Source organism: Antechinus flavipes, chromosome 3, assembly GCF_016432865.1.
Source record: "Antechinus flavipes isolate AdamAnt ecotype Samford, QLD, Australia chromosome 3, AdamAnt_v2, whole genome shotgun sequence".
NCBI lineage: Eukaryota > Metazoa > Chordata > Mammalia > Dasyuromorphia > Dasyuridae > Antechinus > Antechinus flavipes.
The window spans coordinates 314,534,205-314,555,397 of NC_067400.1; the positions used below are offsets into that span (position 1 = coordinate 314,534,205).

Genomic DNA, 21,193 nt, shown 5'->3' on the forward strand with positions numbered 1-21,193 from the left:
CCAATAACACACTAAATATAAACTGTACCCCTTGGACAAGGCAATGAAATAACAGTTTATTTGGGGGGGAATAGAGAGAAAATACATCTACATCTTGATTTTTGTAACAAAAATGTATATTTCATTAATTTAGGGAAAGGGAAAGGTAATGGCAGTCAAAAGAGAAGTGGAAAATTAGAGAGGACAAAGAAAGAGGGCTGGGAATCGAAATAAAGACCACACACTTCTGAATTTGAATTTCATTTCCAGGCTAACCTACTTTTTATTTAATGCAAATTACAGTACCAGTTAACTATTTCCAAACTGAGTCACACAGAACAAAATGTATTTACAAGGGAATGGGGGAAGGAAAAAAAAAAAAACATTAAGCATACTGTCCACAAAAAAGTATATATTTAAATGAAAAAAAAAAAATTCAGTCACAGAGGCATTCAAGTAGTAATAATGTTATACAGGTTTTGCTTTTTCCTTTAAATCAAGACAGATTTGCACAAGTGTTTGCAATAGTTTGTATACAACCCACAGTCCTTTATATATATATATATATTTATATATATTTAGATTTCTGTTTCTAATATGGAAGTGGTCACGCTAATCGGTGTGTGTACAGGCCCAAGTGATCCATCGGCAACACATTTATAAATGCAAATTTTACAGGCAAGCACATTTTCATACATCTATCTGCATCTCCTTGTAGACAGATATATAAAAAAGTTTAGAATGAATTAACACAAGGAAGCTACTTTTCAAGCTAACCCCTTATGCATGGTTTGTCATTTTGCTTTTATTGCAGAGGTGCAAAATGGAGCGACAAAACTTGAATAATGTTGGGCATAACCCCTGTGAAAATAATCCAAACCCCAGGGATTACTTTTCAAAACTTCAGAAAGGCAGGCCCTGGTCTGGTTACTTGTCTGTGCTTCTAAGTTGTCTGTTTTACTTTCAATGGCTCAGGTTTCTACCAGAAAAGACTAAAATACTGGTAATGGATGCTTGGTTTTTGTGTATGGGGAAAAGTTTGGCTCCTTCAAGATTTAGAACTTTGCTAAACATGAACTGGAGGAACCCAATGCAATTGTTTTGTTAAAACAAATGTCAATTATTGGGGATTTAGCACTGGCCAAACTTTTTTTTTTTTTTAAAGAATGTCTAAAGTTAGATTCTTCAAAAGAAAATGGCAAGAAATTCTAAACATAATAATACCAGTGTCTTGATATCCACAGGGTCAGAGAATATAGTTTTCTCAGAAACCTTTGCATTAGTGCAGACAAAATGACTGGTCAGCCATACTTCTTTGCTAAAAAATAAACCAAAAAATATCTTTTTAAAAAATCGAGTGGACTGTTAACAAAACAAAAAAATTACATCACTGTCACGTCACCAGAAAAAAAAAGGTGCCGTCTTTTGCCTTGCTGGAATGAACAACAAGATGTGTCAAAAATAGCAACCTTTGGTTTGGTAAAGTTTTTTTTTTTCTTTCTTCTCTTCAAGACATTGTATGTGGAATACTTGGAGGCAAAACAAATGATTGTATTTTTCCTTAAGAAAAAAAGCCTTTGTGCTGGGTACATAAAAATAAAACTGATTTTAATCAAGATTTATAAATGACATTTTACTGGAAGGGGTGAGAGTGGCAAGAAGGGAGCAAGCTAAGAGTTCTTGTTAAAACAACAGTATCTTAACTGGAATGTCCTACACATTGTAGCCACCATTTATTACAATATGACATTCTGAACCATTTTTATGTTGAGCTGTGGTCCTATGAAGATATTTTTCATTCATAAAATCAAATTCTCTCTCTCAGTGGGGAAGGGATAGGGAGAAGGAAGGAAACAAAGAAGAAAGGATGGAAGGAAAGAAGGAAAAAAGGAAAGAAAGAAGGAAGTAAGGAAAGAAGGAAGGAAGGAAGAGAGGGAGGGAAAGAGAAGAGAGAAAATGAACCCAAAGGAAGGCTCCCAGAATCTGCTGTTTACAAGATTCCTAGATGTAGGGCTTGGGGAAAGACGAGCAAAATCTAATCTAGCTGATCCCTGCCCCAGCTTTAGGGCAACTTGGTGCTGGGTGGGTAATGTGTGAAATAATGAAACCGGTCACTGCTACTGGGGAGGAAACCAACATTCAGAGCCAAAACAAAGTCAGGGTGTGAGTAAAACGAGTTAGAACGTGGTTTCCTCTGTTTCCACTACTAAGCATGGTATCACTGAAACCTTAACAGCACTCATAACAGCTGTGGGAAGGGTTAAATGCTGCTTTGTGAGACATTAGTTAAAAGAGGGAATGGGGACACAGAAAAGGGAAACAAAATTATAAAACAAAACCAAAAACGAACCATGGAAGCGAAGGCACTCCAAACTATATAGATACACTATACATTGCTAGAGTTATTGTTACAATAATACAGGCCGGTACCTACTGTACAGAGTTAAAACTATATGGCTTTAAAAAGCTCGTCTACATTTTGTCTGATTATTAAACAGAATCACTGCCCTGAACAGTAACTTTTTGCTCATTAATAACAGTTCCTGGGTCCACATATTTACATACAAAACAATAAAACTTAAATTTAAAAACATCAAAAGAAAATATAATGTACAAGCTTGAATTTGGTGAGGAGCTTTTTATTATTATTATTATTATTATTTACAAAAAGATATTCAGAGACCTGGATCTCACTTGTATAAAAGAGTTCTGTGATCCTGCCATGATCCTTGAGAAAGTAAAATCATCGGACCTCAGCCCTCACACACATAAAATAAAATAAAAATGAGAGAAAAGCGCTTACATTTCCCTCTTATTCCCTCCTCCTCTTCTTCCTCTCATCCTTAGGGAAAAAAAGACACAAAAGTGTTTCCTGATATAAGCAGTGATTTTACGGACTTTGGAAAATACTATCCAAGTCCAGAGAAATGTTTTTTTTTTCCAAATTTGAGGCTGGGCATTGTTTTAAAGCATATCCATTATTAGTCACTAATCAGCCTTTTAAATCTTCTATAAATTCTTTTGGGAAAGTGATTAAAGCCCTCGTTCCCTTTAGGGGATTCTGCTGGCAAGTTTCATAAATTCAGACTTCTTTCAGATTCTAATTATTTGTAATATCTAATCAAAACTCAGAATATTTGTGGGGTTTTTTTTTTGCATGTTTATATGTGCGTGTGTGTGTGTGTGTTTCTTTCCTGTACTATCATATACCTAGCACTTTCAAATACCCCCGAAAGCATAGCTTAATGAGTGAAAACTAAGATGGCTCATAGTTTTCTTTCTGGGTATCAGTTCCTCTCAGCAGGAAGCAACCGTCTCTCAGACACCCTCTTTGTCCAACAGGAGGGCAGTAGAGCTTACCGTGCCCATTTCCAGAACTAATCTTCTTCCAAATGAGTCGGAAGGTGAGAAATTCAAATCCCTACATGACTTACTGTAGTAATGAGGAGGGTCTTAAGGGCAGGTTGCACACTCAGAGAAAGATTAGCCTCCTAGCAGTAATTTTGCAGCCAGCCCTGTTGTTGCTAGTTTATCCTTGGAAGGTGTTTGAGAAAGGGTAGGCAGGAGGGAAGGGGCCATCACTTAAAATGATCTTTAAATGTAAAATACAACTGATTGTGCCTTAAAGAGTCACAGGTCAAGTAATGGCCCATAAGCACCAAGGTGACTAAGGTTCATTTTAGTGAGTATATAAGGCCCACATGGACACCAAACTCACAAGTATAAAACAGACCAGTTCTGAAAAGACTATTTCTACATTGCAAATATAATCCATCCACCCTCCTGACTTTCCAAGGAATATTGCTTTTACTTCAAAAACAGAGACTTTGAATCTGACATCATTCACTGATACAGAAAGAAAATAGAACAAGATAATTAACTGGAAAAAAAAAAGCATTCTCATGCTTCAATCAGACAATTTTCATATTGTAGACAAAAAAATAAAAAAGCAGTATTGAATATATGTATACATGTATATATATAATATATATACACACACATTTATATAATCAGCTTTCCTATAAGTCAGCAGGTACAAGTACTTTTTATATAATTTTGATGCCTAGTTTATTAATATTTTTACCATTTTAATATCATAATGGCATATCTGACATGCATCAATAAATAAAAATTTAAAAGCATGAGGTTAAAAAAGGATGAAATTAAATATAGATTCTAGATTTGGATTTAAAATTAGAACTATGTATAGAATGTGGCAATTTGCAAGCTCAACTTTCAATAAAAAATTATGAAAAATAAACCAGTAGACTGTTACAGTTCACATTATAAACTATAGTGTCCTCTCATGGTGTATCTTTGCAAGGGAAGCAATTTTAGAGCAAAACCTGGAAAAATATATTCACAGTGGCCATTTGCCAAAGAGCCCCTAAGCTGTCCCCTTCTCAAAGGACACAGTTCTTCACCTGCTTTTTTCTCTTCTGCAGACCAAAGCTGCTCACCTAACTTTCCTTTCCTTAGCCTTTCTTGATCACTACTCAAAAGCTAGGCTGAGATTAGGCAGAAAGCCTTCAGTTAGCCAAACAAGCATCCTCTTGTATGGCTAAGAGAGCTAAGCTCTGGCTTGCTTCTTCTCATCTGACAACTTTCTATCATGTGTGACACTGTAGGTTTCTCTCACCCTGATGTAAGAGCAAAATTAAAAAAAAAAAAATAAGCAACCCCCCTGAAAACATTCCAAGTGTAGCTCCAAACTTGAAACTCAATTGCCTCCCTTGGTGATGAATGTGACACATTTCATATTATTATCTGCCACACCCACCCCAACATGCCAAAGGCAATTCTTCAAATACCCTAGGATATGGATTAATTTTACAAGCAACACTGAAGCCCCCAATGAATTACACCTGCTAAGCTCCAACCAAATTCAAGCTGTGCACTATACCAATGTCTGACACTTTGACTGAAAAAAAGAAAAGAAAATTCCCCAAAACTTTTCAGCACAGAATAGTTTTCTTCGTTTGTGGAAAGGGGCATGAGGCAAGAGTCCTGCTTTTAAAAGTACACAACAGCAGACTTTCCCGAAAAAAAGATTGTCGCGGGAGTTATTTCATGTTCTATTGCTCCGCTTGTCCCCTCCCTACGACCCCTCCCAAGCCCCTGGAAATCCCTCAAAGTGAGAATACAATGAAACTGGTTTGTATTTATAGTTATTTTACAAGGTTAAATAAGAACAACAATAATAAAAAAATTGAACACTAAAATGAACAAGGTTTTTTTTTTTCTCTTTAATTTTCTTTCCCAACGTGACCAGTGTTGCTGAGTGAAACCCAAGTGGCCGGCGAGTTTTCCTGCACAGCTGGCTGCCTGGTGCTGGTTCAGGTGGAGTTGGAGGCTGAAGCTGATGCTGCGTTATTGGTCTGTCCTCGATCTCCTGCATTAGCATCTGCAATAAGAGTTCCCAAAAGAGAAAGCATGAGCAATGCTGTTTGGGGAGAATTTTTAAATAAGGCTATGAGCAGGGCACTGAAATCTGCTTCAGAGATTTCATGCTGTCTCCCTGGGCTGCTCTGACAATAGGGAAAAAACTTTTGAGAAGCTATTTGCTTTCCCTGATATCAGAAACAATTAGGATTTTATCAGTGAAAATGACATTATAGAAGTAGCACCAACAAATGATTTTCAGCTGAACATGTACTATTTTCCCTTGTAATATATAAATTCCTTCAGGGTTGCTTTTCTATTTGGATTTAGTGACTATAGCAAGGTGAACATAGTAAGTGCATAACAAATACACTATTATTTTCTCTTCCTTTTTCTGCATATTTGCATTTCAATCATGCTTAACTCCCCTACTAGACTATAAGCTTTTCAAAGACAAGAGCCCAATATATTTGTCTTTACAACTATCATACCACCTGAACTAAAACATTTCAAAACACAAAGCTGGACAACTATGGTACTTAAATAATTTTTGAAACTGTACAAATGATCTGTTTCTTCTCAATCTACTCGTGTTATTACACTGATATCACATTCAGAGGTTCAAGAGTGTGTTACTGGAAAAGTTTCAGAGAGAGTATTTATTATCTGCCAAAGTTGGAGAGGTGATGAAGGCTGCAATGGAATCCTGAAGACTTTGGCTAGTGAGTACCTTATACTTGTTTGTACTTCCCTACCTTCTCTCCTGGCAGGAAATTTCTTGGTAGGATAACAAGCTCCTAACACTTTGAGAAGCAAAATTTTATGTAGTGGCTGATGCCTTGCCCCTTGAGGCGGGGTTTAATGTAGATCAAGAAGAGATACTGTCAAAGAGATAAGACTATTGGGATTTACTCATCAGACTTTCAAAACAGAGGGGCCATTCTACTTTCTGAGTTATGACTTCTTCATAAAGACCTTGTCCATTCAGTTATTTTTGTTAACATAATGATCCCAGTATCCTGTTCTGACACAGGTAATACCTCTAAACCTCCTCCTTAATTATGCTACTTTTCTTCATCAAGAGTCTATTCTTAATGTTTTTAATCCCATTTCTCTTTGAAGGATGTGCATAATGATTTTTGAGATTCAACAATGAAGTCATCCTTTCCTGTCAAAAATCCTTTTTGTCCCTAGGTTCTGAACAACCCTAGTTTATTTTTACTTCATACTCCAGTGAAATGCAGACCTAGATGTTGTGATGTCAGGACCAATTAATTAGGATCAGAGAAATTTATGAAACTGAACAGTTTTAATCATGGTGGCAGTGAGATATAAAGAACACTAGATGTGGACAAAGAAACCTTGGCTTCAAATCCTATCACTTAATACTTGTGTGACTTTGATCAAGTAACTTTATCCCTCTGGCCTCCAGTTTCCTAATCTGTTAAATAGAGGAGGTTGATTCTTAGAGTTTCTTCTAACTTTAAAATCTTTAAGTGCCTGACAAGGACTTGATTCAATCAGAAAGTCATAGCCTGTTCCTAGTCATCAAATTTTCTGCTGACATAGGATTTCCTACTTTAAGTCTGAATGTCTATTATTTCATTTATTTTATTTTAGATAATGACTCTTGGGCTTCCATGACTATATTCTGATATGCCTTGGTTTCGTCTTTCCACTGAATTTGAGAGTGATGCATTCTGTCCTACTTCTAGTAATTTTTCCACTGCTCTTCAGAGTTCCCTTTATCAAATGACCTCTCTTCAATTACCTTCCTGAATTCGGCTATCAAACGAGCTCTTTTCTGTAAAGCCCATTTCACAGTAATAACAGGCATAGTTTATTTTTAAAATGAATGAAATCCTACTACATGCTTTTTAATTAAAGAGCTATCTCAAAAAAATCTTGCTTATTTACACAGACAGTTCATGTTCTGGATAAATGTTAATTTCTGATTGGATGAGAGGTGTTAAACCTTCAAATATAGTTAAGACATGAGATATAAATGCACCTAAAACTGGGATCTATTTGTAAGGAAGGGCATAGTAATTATCTAATAATAATAATAATCGTACAATAGATTCTCATTCAGAGCAATCTAATAAAATCTATTTTCAGCAATTTATAACTATTTCTTTAGCTATTCTTGGCAGTTTTGTATGCTGTATCATTCTTAAATGCTTGACAAGAAGATTTAATGGTTTACTGGAAATATAACACACATGAACACTGTCCCTGGAAACAGTGCTCTGTTCTAACCAGCCCTTCTCTCACAACAAAGGCTGAAATTGAGTTAGATAAATATCTCAAAGTTAAACTTTTTTGTCTACATCAAATTTATTTCTAGTTTAAATCTTGTTAAGCAACAAATGAAATAGAATTCTCTATGCAGCCAATATCTCACACCATATATCAAGATGAGATCACAATGTGTACATGATTTAGACATAAAAGGTAATACCATAATTAGATGAGCAAGAAATAGTTTACCTGTCAGGTCTATGGAGAAAGGAAGAATTTATAACCAAACAAGGGCTAGAGAATATTATGAAATTCAAAATAGATCATTTATTCCATTAAAAGTTTTGCACAAATAAAAACAATGCAACCAAGATTAGAAAGACAGCAGAAAGCTGTCTTTTTTACAGACATCATTTCTGAAAAGGGCCTCATTTCTTATATAGAGAACCGAGTTAAATTTACAAGAATACAAGTCATTCCCCAGTTGACAAATGATCAAAGGATATGAACAAGCAGTTTTCAGATGAAGAAAAAGTTATCTATAGTCATAAAAAATGCTCAAAGAAGTACTACCTTACACCTATAAAAATGACTAAAAAGACAGAAAAGGAAAATGACAAATATTGGAGAAGATGTGGGAAAATTGGGACATTAATGCATCGCTGGTGGAATTGTGAACTGATGCAACCATTTTGGAGAAAAATTTAGAACTATACCCAAAAAGTAATCAAACTATGCATACTCTTTGATGCAGCAGTACTACTAATAGCTCAATATCTCAAAAAAGTCATTAAAAAAGAAAAGGATCTACAAAAAAATTTGTTGCAGCTCTTTTTGTGGTGGCAAAGAAAACTGAGGAAATGCCCATCAATTGGGTAAAACCTGAACAATTTGTGATATATGAATGTAATAGGATACTACTGTGCTATAAGAAACAAAGAAATGAAGTAAAGATGGATTTCAGAAAACCCTCTAAAGACTTGCAGGATTGATTTTGGATGAAATGAACAGAACTGGGAGAACACCGTACATAGCAATGGTAACACTGTGTGATGTGAAATATAATCGATTTAGTTCTTAGTAATACAATGAGCTAAGACAATTTCAAAAATTCATGATGGAGAATGCTATCCACATCCAGAGAAAGAATTATGGAATCTGAATGTAGACTGAAGTCTATTATTTTCACTTTTTGTAACTCTTCTCTTTTGTTCTGTTTCTTCTTTTACATTGCTAATGTGGAAACAGGTTTCCATGACTGCACATGTATAATCTATATAAAGTTGCTTGCTATCTTGGGGAAGAGAAGGAGGAAGAAAAAATTGAAACTCAACATCTTATAAAAATTAATGTGAAAAAATTAATGTGTAATTGGAAAAAATATAATACTATTTACAACAAAACCCAAATTCTTCTGTGCTAGGAAGCACTTAGCATGATTTGCTCATCTGCCAATCCAAGGATATCTTTGAAGTACATTTTATTTATCTGTAAAGAGTTTTGAAGGTCTTTAATAGACTTTTAAATATGGAATCAGAACCAAATTCTACTTTTAAGCACTTCATTTTAAACCACTTAAAAATGGAATCAAATTCCTTAGGTTTGGATTTTGCTCTTCTCTTCTGTAATAAGCCCAAGTTGCTTGATGAGAAAAATTTTGGTTGTTGATTATTTTGTCTAAATAGGAAGGAATCTCTATTTATACAGCTCAGTTTTTTTGTCTGAAAGTTAGCACATAGAATATATGTTTCAAAACCCTGTTTTTAGGAGGTTGAATCTATGTTCTTAAAGATCAAATTATGAGAGAGGAAAACCAAAAGGAATTCTTAATGCTATAAATTTTAGCACTCAATAGATAACCATCACTCACTGATTGTGATGATGCAAGATTTTCTGACATATAAACTTCAAAGCAGAATTCACAGATAAAAGAGCCAAGAAGATGTGGTGAAAAGGGCTCTTCTCGAACTTCGCCAACAACATTCCTTCCACAATCTGAACTGAGGACCTTGATTATTTTACTGAGCATTATGAATTCCCTTGTCTCTTTTCTCTACATCTCAAATTCCCTTGAGATGCACTCTTCCTTCATTCCAGTTTCTGATGAAGACGGGGCTCTTACTCCCAAGTCCAATTTGTAATTAGTGTATGTGTAACCTTAGTCTCTCTCTCTCTCTCTTTTTTTTAATTTCATGAATACACTTTTATTTTCATTCATTTATTTATTTAAATAGCTTTTTATTAACAGAACCCATGCCAAGGTAATTTTTTAAAGCATTATCCCTTGCACTCACTTCTGTTCCAAATTTTCCCCTCCCTCCCCAAGATGGCAAGCAGTCCTTTACATGTAACCTTAGTCTCATCCCCTCCCTTCTTCTCCAGTAAATTGCTCCCACAATCACCTTCTTAATTTTTATTTCTATCTATAGGTTTCTTCCTTGAAGCCTACAAATATGCTTTAAAAACCCTCTTTAGACTTTACCATCCCCTCAAGAAATCATCCTATATCCCTTTTACCTTTTCCACCACTTAGGAAAAAAGTTATCTATATTTATTGGCTCCACTTTCTTTCAATAATTTGCAATCTGGCTTCTGATGCAATCAGTAAAATGCTCTTTCCAAAAGTGCCAATGGTTTTTTAAACTGCCAAATTAGGATGGCTTTTTCTTGGTTCTTACCTTTTTGCTAATTGCTGACACTGGCACTGATGATTGCTCTTTATTCCTGAATGTTCTCTTCTCTGGATTTTTATGACACTGCTCTCTTGGTCCTCTTCCTGTCTGACCTCTCCTCAATTTCCTTTGCTGAATCATCATCCAGACCCCACCTCATAACTATGTGTATATCCAGACGCCGTCCTGGGCTCTCTTCTCCTTCTGAAATCACTTTCAGTGCTTTTGTCAACTCCTATGGGTTTTATAATAATTGTTATGCTGACAACTCTTAAAATCTGCCTAGCCTGGTCTCTCTCTTGACCTCCAGTCCCACTGTCCTTTCTAAGAAGCTGCCAAATCTCGTCATCTCTAAATGAATACTCCCTCCAGCACCCGGTGCTCTCTCCAGTTGCACAGGCACCTCTCTAGATAGGCCCTTATCGCCTTTTGCCACAACCTCTTGATTGATTTCTGGGCCAAGTCTCTTTACTCTTTATTTTCAACACAGTTGCCAAAGTGATTTCTTTAAAATGTAGAGTTCACTCTGCCACCACTCCCTTACTCCAACTCTAGTGGTTTCCCATTATTTCCAGGATTAAAAATAAGCTCCCATTTGAAATGTAAAGTCCTTCAGACAATGGCCCTATCCTGGCATCCCACTCCTGTTATATATCTGCTACCCCAATCAGACTGTCTCTTTCTCAAAAATGACACCAAATGTCTAGTCTCCATGTCTCTGTACTGGGTGTTCTCTTCCAATTTCCTCTCCTCCCTGTAATGCATTCTCCTTTTTTCTCACTTTCACATCTTAGGATCCCTTGGCTGCTTTCAAGTTCACAGTCTTCTTTTACCTTCCCTGATTCTCCCCAGCTGTTAGTGCTCTTCCCATGATTTAGTCTATATACACACACACTGCCTTTTCTTTCTAGAGTAGGGTCTGTTTACTTTTGCTTTTGTATCTCCAATGCCCACAGCATAGTTCCTGATATCAAGTATGTACCTAATAAACACTTACTGACTGATTGGATGATGTGATTTTTATGTGTGCTTAAGCATACTTTTATTTAGAGCTTAAACTGGAAATAAAACTTAAGCTACTTAATATAATCACAAAGCTCATACTTAGTCTAGTCTATTTTGTATGTTTTAAAGACACCATTTCTTTAAATCAGGACTCAACTTTAGGATAATATGTATTGCTGACAAGAGCACTATGTTTTTTAAGCATGAGAGCACTAAAGTACCTGCATATTTGCACAGAGCATTATAAAATGGCCTGGGAATAATTCCAGTTATTATTTAATTGGCTTCAAACTAATATTTGATAACAGCTTCTCTCCTTTGTATGAGGCTAAAGAAGGTAGCAGGTTGCTCATTTGTGGGGGGAGAAGACAACACTGTTCCCGAGAGAAAACAAGAAAAAATAAATTAAATTATCTCCTTGGGTAAGATCATTCCTATTAAATATACAGTGGCAAAGAACCATATATAAAATATATAGACAAGATGTAAAATACATATTAAAGACTCCAAATACAAATCCCTTAAAATACATACATCTATGTGTAGCTACACATATACCAAGATCATAGATTTAAAGCTGGAAGGGGCCTCAGAAGCCATTAGTCCAGCCCCTTTGTACGACAGATCAGAAAACTGAGGCCCAGAGAGATTAACAGCCATATTCTCATACACATTCACCCAAACAAGAAGCATGGTATAGTATAAAAAGTATTAGATGTGAAACTTGGCTTTGCTACTGGCTACTTAACTACATTAGGCCTCAGGTTCTCTACCATTAATACTTTTTCTGCCTCCTCCCTCTCCCCCCTCCCCTCTAGCTTCCTCTCTTGATATTGGGCAATTCTTTCACAGCCCATCCAAGATGGAAGGATGGGGAGAAGACCCACCAGCACCAGAAGGACCCTTCCTTCCTTCCCCTGCACTGTCTGACTTCATAGGAATCGCACAAGATGGGAATAAGTATCTCTTTTTCCTTCTGACAAAAAAATTACCATGGGTCTTAATATCTATCCTGCCCTCTATACTTTGCACTGTGCCCCCATCAAGAAGTTTTGGGTTCAAATCCACCTCTGGGTGAACCTAAGTAACTCACTTCACTTCTTATTGTTCCTAGCAACGCTAAGGCTCTAAGATGCAGAAGAGGCTCTGACTTGGAGATTTCTCACTTGGGAGTTCCCTACACCAATGAAAATCACAGATCCAGTTCCTATTCCTATTTTTGGAATTTTAAAACTTAGGCAACTTCACATATTTATACAGATATGACACAAGTATAGAATTACATGGAGAGATTTGAGATAGACACACTTCTTCCACATATATCAGAATAGACAGCATCTGCAGATGGACAAAGACCCATAATGAGCACAAAAAACATATGACATATAGTTATCAATTAGTAGTGATGATTAAGGAGCTGGTTTTTTTTTTTTAATTTTTAAACTTAAAAGTTTTGACTTTCAAATTCTATCCCTTCCTTTCTCCCATCCTCCCTACTCCCTGAGATGCTAAGTAACCAGATATAGGTTATATATGTGCAATTGTATAAAATAGTTCCATGTTAGTTACTTTGTACAAGATGATTTGAATAAAAGAAAAAGGATGAAAGGAAGTGAAAAATAGCATGTTTTATTGTGTATTTAATCAATATCAGTTCTTTCTCTGGAGGAGGATAGTATACGTCATCATTATTCCAGTGGGGATTGTTTCAAATTTTAATTTAAATTAAATTTAAATTTTTGTATTGCTGAAAATAGCTAGATCATTCACAGTTCTTCATTAAATCACGTTGCTGTTACTGTGTACAACATTCTCCTGGTTCTGCTCACTTTACTATGCAATAATTCATATAAATCTTTGCAGGTTTTTCTGAAATTATCCTGCTTGTCAATTCTTATAGCACAATAATATTCCACTATAATCATATACCATAGCTTATTAAACCATTCCCAATTGATGGGCACAAGTTCCATTTCCAATTCTTAGTCAGAAGATAATAAGTTAATCATTGTGGGCCCCATTTTTGCTCTTAAGGAGCTTATAATTTAACAGAGAAGACATAAACATGCAGAACATAAAATAGTGACATAAAAAATAAAGAGTTAGCATATTAACAAAGCTATGATACAAAGGAAAAAAGAGATTTGGAACAAGAAGATGTGAGTTCAAGCTCTGGCTCTTGTAACTTTATATGATTTTGAGTAGGTTATTTAACTTTTCTGGGTTTCAGGTTAAATATAAAAAGGAACAGTAATGCTGATTTTCATCATCTACCTCATTAAACAATTTTGGTGATCAAATGGGTAATATGTGCAAAACATTTTGTTAACAAAATATTATGTGTGTATGTAAAAGGAAAGTAGTAGGGTAAGCAGAATGGGCTTTGCTACGTATTACCTGTGGCTGTGGGCAAGTCACTTAACCTATCTACGTCTCAGTTTTCTCACCTGTTTATAAGGGGTATACTCATACTTCCTATTACACTTAGTTGTTGTGAGAAAAGTAGTTATGTAGATTGTAAAAGTACTACAGAAATATGAGCAATTATCACTATTACCAAAGGATACACAATGACTGAAGAGATGGTAAGAGCTAAATGCTCTCAGTGAGGCTCAAGTCACCAGGTCCAAAAGTACATTCCAGGGCACTGAAAGAACTTGCAGATGTGACTGATGAATTGTTGTTGGTGATTTCTGAAAAATTGTGGAGAATGGAAGAGGAGCTTCAGGAATAGAGGCAGGTATAATGTACCACTTTTCAGAAAGGGGAAGAACATGGTCTAGATTCTTCTAGGCCAGTGTAACTTTGATTGTGGTTCTTGGCAAAATTCTAGAGTGCTCTATTGCAGGGATGGCACCAATTGGAAAGGGCTGGCTACCATATGGGATAATGTATAAGGGCAGGAAGGAATTATGAGCTCATTCTAATTAGATAAATTTTACTGGGATAAGTGCAAAACTCTATTATTAAAAAAAATTATCTGCACCTGTGTAGGGCAGTACAGATGTGGCTAAACAGTGATTCATGTGATCAGAATGTGGGGATTTTAGTAAATTATAGATTCAGTGATGAAGCAGCAGGGTGACATGGCATTCAAAAACATGAATATGAAATTAAGTTCCACTAAAACAAATATAATCTAGAATAAGAGGCTCACTATGCTCTGCCCTAGTCTAAACACATCTCTGCTATTAGTCAGCTGTACATTTTAGGCAACAAAGTAAAGTTTATACAAAATATGGTACACTAAGATGGTAAAGGAACTACAAAACATGCTGTGGAAGTATGAGTTGAAGGATAGGTGAATATTTAGCTTAGAAAAGAAAAGACTTAAGGAAAACATGATAGCTGTCAAATATGTGGAGGTTTACCATTAGATTTGTCTTGCTTTATCCTAGAGGAGATAAGAAGTTATAAGCAAATGGATTTAGGTAAACTATTGAAACAAAAAAAAAATCTAAAAATAAGAGTTGTTCAAAAGTGGAATGATTCTCAAGATTGTATCTTTTCATTTTTGGAAGTTTTTGAGTAGATTCCTACTTGAGTCAGAAGATGAGAAGTCTCTTCTAATTCTGGATTTTATCATTAGTTGCTAAGGGAATCACAGAGACAATAAATACTAAAGGTCAGATCAGGGAGAAGGATCAATGTGGGTTAGAGTAGCTTGGTAAAGCTTAATGAAAAAAGAAGGATTTGAGTTTGAAGGACAAATAGATCATAAACCCACATGCAAATAAACAGATGCACACAAGGATACAGAGGGGAGCACATCCTTTGTTGACTGTCTAGGGGCTTTCATTGAGCCTTTTTAATGTTTTGTCAGCTTAAATAGAGTTGATCCTACATATGAAGTCACATAAGCATATGTGTCATATAATGCTTGCAGAAGAGTTGAGGATTCTTTTCCTTATTTTGGGGGATATTTAGACACAAATATTCTGATATTCATTTGGAGCAATGGGAGCAAAATGAATCAAATGAGACAGACCCCAAGATTGAATCTAAGCCATAAGGGCCCAGAAGGGTCAGTAATGACAGAGTTACAGTTATGTCTCTCTATCTCTTGAGGCCTACCAGGTGGACTATTTTGGGCTAGAATTTTGGGCCTACCCTGCTATCAGAGTAGCTCTATGCCATTTTCTCATCTGGTTACTTCTTTATGCTTGTTGTTTCATCTGGAAGCCAAGTTACCTCCCCATTTTACCTTAAATTACTGTGACTTCTGACTTCTCCCCTCCCACCAAAGGAGAAAGAGTCACACCATCCTTACCTCTGTTGGGACACTTGGAAGAACTTAGTATTGCTACAGAATTCAATCAGTCTCTCATTTGTAGATGCCAGCTTTCCCCAACCTAACACATATATAATACATAATATGCATAATGTAATATTTAATATATATAATGTTACCATCCAAATATAATTCTAGGTTACTTTCTTATTGTGTCTTTCCTTCTTGTCTCCATCTGCCAATAGCTCTCTTTTGGTCTGTGTCCATAAGTGCTGGTAGAGGGGGCTCTCTTCTCAGTGTCTTATAGTGTGTGGTCCTGCTTCCTGCCCTCCAACTACCAGTGTTTTTTCATCTGATTCCTTGATGTTGATGATTCCCTTGTGGAGGCCTTCCCCTAAGGGAGGGAGATCATGTCCACATGGAGCCTCCATCTTTCTGTTTCTTGGCACTGCTTCCTCATGCTAGCTCTCCCAAGGCTCTGTTTACTGCTCAGGAATTCTTAGTGTTCCTTCCTTGGGCTCTAATTCTATATCCAAGTGACTCCACAGCAAGTGCCTTCCATGTGCACTGTTAGGCACAAGAGGAAACAAGGATAAACATCAGATATCCTTGTTTTTTTATGAAGGGATTTTTCCAGATTATCACTGATTCACAAAACAATGAATTTAAGAGAAAAAAAGTCACATACCATACCTCCAACTGGTACTGATTGTGATCTTCTAAATAGTCAGGGGGAGTCCTTTTCCTTTGAAGGCTACAGCTAGATTAGATGACTATGGATATAACTTTTTTTTGTTTTGTTTTGTTTTTGGTGAGACATTTAGGCTTAAGTGACTTGCCCAGAATCATAGTTAGTGTTCTATCTGAGGCCGTGAACTCGGGTCCTCCTGACTCCAGGGTTTATAATCTCATTTATTGTATTATCTAGCTGCCCCAGATTAGATGACCATGAAAAGGAAAGTACTGAGAAAGGAAATAACTAGTCCACTCATATAATAATAGTTTTGTAAAGGGAATGCTTTGTAAAGCAGCCAGCTGCCAGATGCTTAACCTTATTGGAACTCAGTTTCCTCAATGCTAAAGGGAAGGAATTGGCTAGAAAACTGAGGTTTCTTCCAACTCTAAACTTTTCCTCCTTTAAGACACTGTTGAAGAGAGGCACTTAAAGATATCCTGGAAGTCAGTTGCTCTCAGGGAACAAGTATCATAGCAGTTCTTTGTAGTTAGATTCAGTGTAAAAAGTAAAGATGCCCTATGATTAATATTTCAATATCTATGCTGTCGCATAGACACTCTTAACAAAGATATAAATACCCCAACATGGCCATGACTTTTTCATTCTGTGTGACTCTAGTTCATATCCTACCATATATTATCCACAAAAAGAGATTATTCCTCACCAAACCTTCCCCTAGCTCTCATTCCCTGACATCGTGTGGATATCAACTGAGTACATAAACAATTCCTGAATTATTCTTTGCTCTTGTTACATGACTAGTTCATTTGTCTTCTGTCCATATATCTCTCTAAAGATAGCCTCTATGCTATTTCCCTAGGGCAGTTCTTTGTTAGTTCCTACTATGTACCTTTTCATTGTTCTTCAGGTGACCCACAACTTTAATTCTTAAGAGATTATGGTATTATATATAGTGTCACTGGAAAAATGCTGATGTTAAAAAAAGAGGTTTTAGCCTAAAAAAAAAAAAAAAGTATCTGCTGAGGATAAAATAATGAGAAGCTAAGAAGAGTTTTCAAAAAGAAAAAAAAATCACAAACTATTATTATCAGCTATAGATTACTCTATATTAATAAGAAGAGAAGTGCAAACCAAAACAGCTGAGAGTATATACTCCTCACATGAAGCAAACTGGAAAAGATGACAAGATTAAAGTAATTGATGTTAGAGGGGTTATAGTAGGGAAACTAATACACTGCTGATGTAACAGTGAATTTTTTCCAACTATCCTAGAAAGCTTTTTGGAATTATGAAAAGAAAGTAATCATATGTTCATATCTTTTGATGCAGAGGTCCTACTGCAACAGGGCATTTAAAAAGAAAAGAGAAAACTGATAAAAATAAAGATCTCAAATAAAACAAAACATTTATAACAGTATTTTTTTTTCTGGGGGGTGGAATAAAGATTGTGAACAGAGTAGATGCCCATCGACATTGGTAGAACATTATGTGTTACATGTATACAATGGGAAATTACTATACAGAAACAATGAATATGAAGAACATGGGGAAGTAAAGAGAAACTTTTATGAATTGAAGCAGAGTATATAAAATCACCATGATTATAACAATATGAATGAAAAAAAAACAGCAGTAAGATTATCACCTAGAAATACTGTAAAGTTAAAATTATCTATATTGGTCTCAAATATTGGTCTCATTAGAATATATCTTCCTTTCCTTTCTTTGCAAAGTGATACGTTGGCTGATGGATATGAGTGTATTATTAATACTGCAAATACTTTTGAGTTGATTGGTTTTGCTTAACTATTTCTTCTCCCCCTGCCCCCTTTTTGTTCTTTGTTAAAAAGAAATCTTCTCTGGGAACAAGAGGGGCAAGGAACATATTGAGAAATGAAGGTGACATTAAAACAAAAAATGTTAAGAGAATTTAAATGTAAAAAGATAGTTCAGGGAGAAATTAGGGGGTCATTAAAAGGACTGTATGATTTTCTTGAGGAATATAAACCATTTGTCAGCTATATATTATAGTCTTGATACTTAACCAGATCTTGAATAGCTGGGTTAAATCTTGACATGTAAATGCACTCAAACCATGTATTGGTAATTTCTACCTTTCACTGCTTAAGATTTTGCTGTGTTGTTTGTTCATTGAAAGCTGCTTATTTCCAATTAATTTCCTACAAATTTTTGTTATTACTATTATACTACTACTATTTTATTTTTTACTATTTTTAATTACTATTTTAAAAAAATGTATGGACACATCAAAGAAGGGAACTTTCAGTTATTTCTGAAAAGAACATTGACACAATTTTGTATATCTGTGCATTAAAACACCCCCAAAATTGGACCTGTGTGATTCATGATAGGCAGTTCTCACAGAAGGAATTCTTCTATCAATGAAAATCAGTATCTTATCTGTAACTTTCTAGATCTTAGCTGTTTAGAGTATTGAGAGGCTAAGTGACATATTTCTCATCACAGTCTACTCTGTCAGACTTCAAAGCCAGATCTCTATCAACTACAGTTTAGCAAAAGTTATTCAGCAGAGAAAATGAAACTCATGAATTTTTAGTGTGATGACAATGAAGTGACAAACATATAAGACAATAATGATTAAAAAAAAAAAAGATTACTTTTATCAGAACAGAAAGAAATGCTCACAGAACTTTTAGCATGGTAATTTTGGGTAATTTTTATCAGTGTTATATTTACATTTCCCCTCTTAAATGTGTATATAAGTAATATGTGTAACATTTATGTACACAACAGGACTTAAAGAACAGCTGAGGCAGCTACTATTATTATTAAATAACAGCTCACATTACAATGTATTTTATCTATATTTATCTTGATCCTTATAACAATCTCATGAATTCCTAAGAAAAGATTTATGTTACTATTTGTATTCTGAGACAATAAATGATCTATAGTGATTAACCTGAGTTTGGCTTTCTGTTATGTTTTTGCTTCTATAATTGTCACTATGTATGATAGTGTTTACTAGTTCTTTTTTTCACTTGGCACTACTTTTAGGCTATCCATGTTTCTTATTTTCTTAATTTCTCATTTTCATCATGTCTTACAGTAAATAGTAAAATTCCATTACATTAACATTGCATAATTTAATCCCTTTGTTATCTATCTCATTTTACCACCCTTTAATATTTAAAGACTTCTATCATCTCTCCCATCCAAGTACTGAATCCTTGAATGGTGATTGATAAGACAATTTTGATAATCAACCATCCAAATTAATGTCCTTTGGATGTCCTTTATACTTAGGCAGTGTGAATGTGGAAACAAGAACTGAAGACAGCGCTCTAGATATAGTCTGATATAGTACAGTCAACTTTTTACTTCCTATGATCTAAATGAAATCTCCCCTCCCCGCTTTTTTTTTTTTTTGAGGAAAAAACAGGGAATGCTGTTTTTTTTTTAAAGTCAAATCACATTGAGGATTTATATTAACATTGTGTTCAGCTAAAACTCCTGGATATTTTTTCCATTAGGTTATTAGAAAAACAGGTTTCTGCCATCTTGTACTACAATTTAAGCACATGAGTTAAAAAAATCTAAATTTGGGTATTTTAACTAAAATTATTAAAATTTATTTTTCAGTTTGTTGTTTTAGTCCTGTGAGACAATTGTTTTATTGTTATTATTCACAAACATTGATAAAAATGAAGGCTAAAGTAGGGCCCAGGGCAAGTCTCCTGGAATGTTACCAAAGACCTCCCTTTATGCTGATTCAACAAATAATTAGCATATTTTTGCATATGGTCATTTGATAAGTAGTAGATCCACCTAATAAATACTATTATTTGGCCCACATTTCACCATATTATCTGTAGGACATCTTAAAAGATAACACAAAATACCTCTCTAAAACTCAGATGTAAGTATGCCTTTGCCAACTAACTTGGGTCATTAAAGAGGAAATAGACTTGTTTAAACATGCTTTGCTTTAGTAAGCCCATGTTAGTTTCCAGTGATTGGCATTTTTTCCCCTAACTGTTTAAAATCTTTGAATACATAGTAAATAAATGGTTTGTTTGCTTTTTTTTTTTTTTTAACCTTTCTTGTGACACTGCAGCATCATGGTGCAGGCTCTCATGTTTGTACTACTGCAATGGCTTGCAGTTGGTTTCCTTGACACAAATTGCTCCCCATTCCAATCCTTCTTACATTTAACTATCAAATTGATTTTTCTGCAAGTAGAGAACTATGGCATGACTAACACCTCCTTATCCACACCAATTCAATAAACTCCAATGGTTCCCTACTACTTCCAGAATCTAATATAAAATTGTTTGGCATTCAAAGCTCTTCATAACTTGATCCCTTCCTACCTTTCCAGTCTTCTTACACCATACTTGGATCCTTCATGTACTCTGGGATCCAATAACAATGACCACTTTGAAACACCCAATCTCCCAACTCCAGGCATTTTCATTAATTGTTCTCAATGCTTTGAACTCTCTTCTTCATTTATATTTCTGGGATTTCCTATGTTCTTTTAAGTCTCAGCTAAAGAATGAACTTCTATAAGAAGCCTATCTAGTCTTCCTTAATCTTAATGACTTCCCTTTGAGATTATCCCCAATTTGCTATCTTATCTTTACGTAATTTATCTTATCTGTACATAATTGTCTGCATTGTTTTCTTTATTAAATTGTGTTCTTGAGAGAAGAAACTGGTTTTTTGCTTCCTGATCTTTCTTTACATCACATTGCCTAGCATAGCTAACAAATGTTAGCTCTTAATGCTTGTTGACATGACCTGAAGACCATATCTGCCTGCTTCTGTTCTTTTGACACTTCTTGAATCTTTCACAATTTGAATCTAATGTCACAAATATTAGACAATAGGTTTGCAAATTATTCCTGTACCTCATGAGGTATTTTTTCTTGCCTGGGCACCTGAATTCACTTAGTGAAATATTTGAGTAAGGAAGGGAATAAATTAACTATGAGAAAAAAG

The 21,193-nt window shown here is 35.2% G+C and overlaps 1 protein-coding gene across 4 annotated transcripts in view; it reads right to left on the reverse strand.

Moving 5' to 3' along the window:
• Nucleotides 1-231: 231 nt before the first annotated feature.
• GSK3B (glycogen synthase kinase 3 beta) overlaps nt 232-21,193 on the reverse strand; it is a 231,044-nt gene continuing 210,082 nt past the window's right edge. For 2 of the 4 annotated variants that reach the window (XM_051985354.1, XM_051985352.1), the window contains 2 exons: nt 13,837-13,972; nt 232-5,383 (listed from right to left, as the gene is read on the reverse strand). In XM_051985354.1, coding sequence (XP_051841314.1) covers nt 13,872-13,972 — 101 coding nt within the window. In that variant the 3' untranslated portion in view covers nt 232-5,383; nt 13,837-13,871. The remainder of the gene's footprint in view (nt 5,384-13,836; nt 13,973-21,193) is intronic. The other 2 variants (XM_051985355.1, XM_051985353.1) reach the window with 1 other exon arrangement.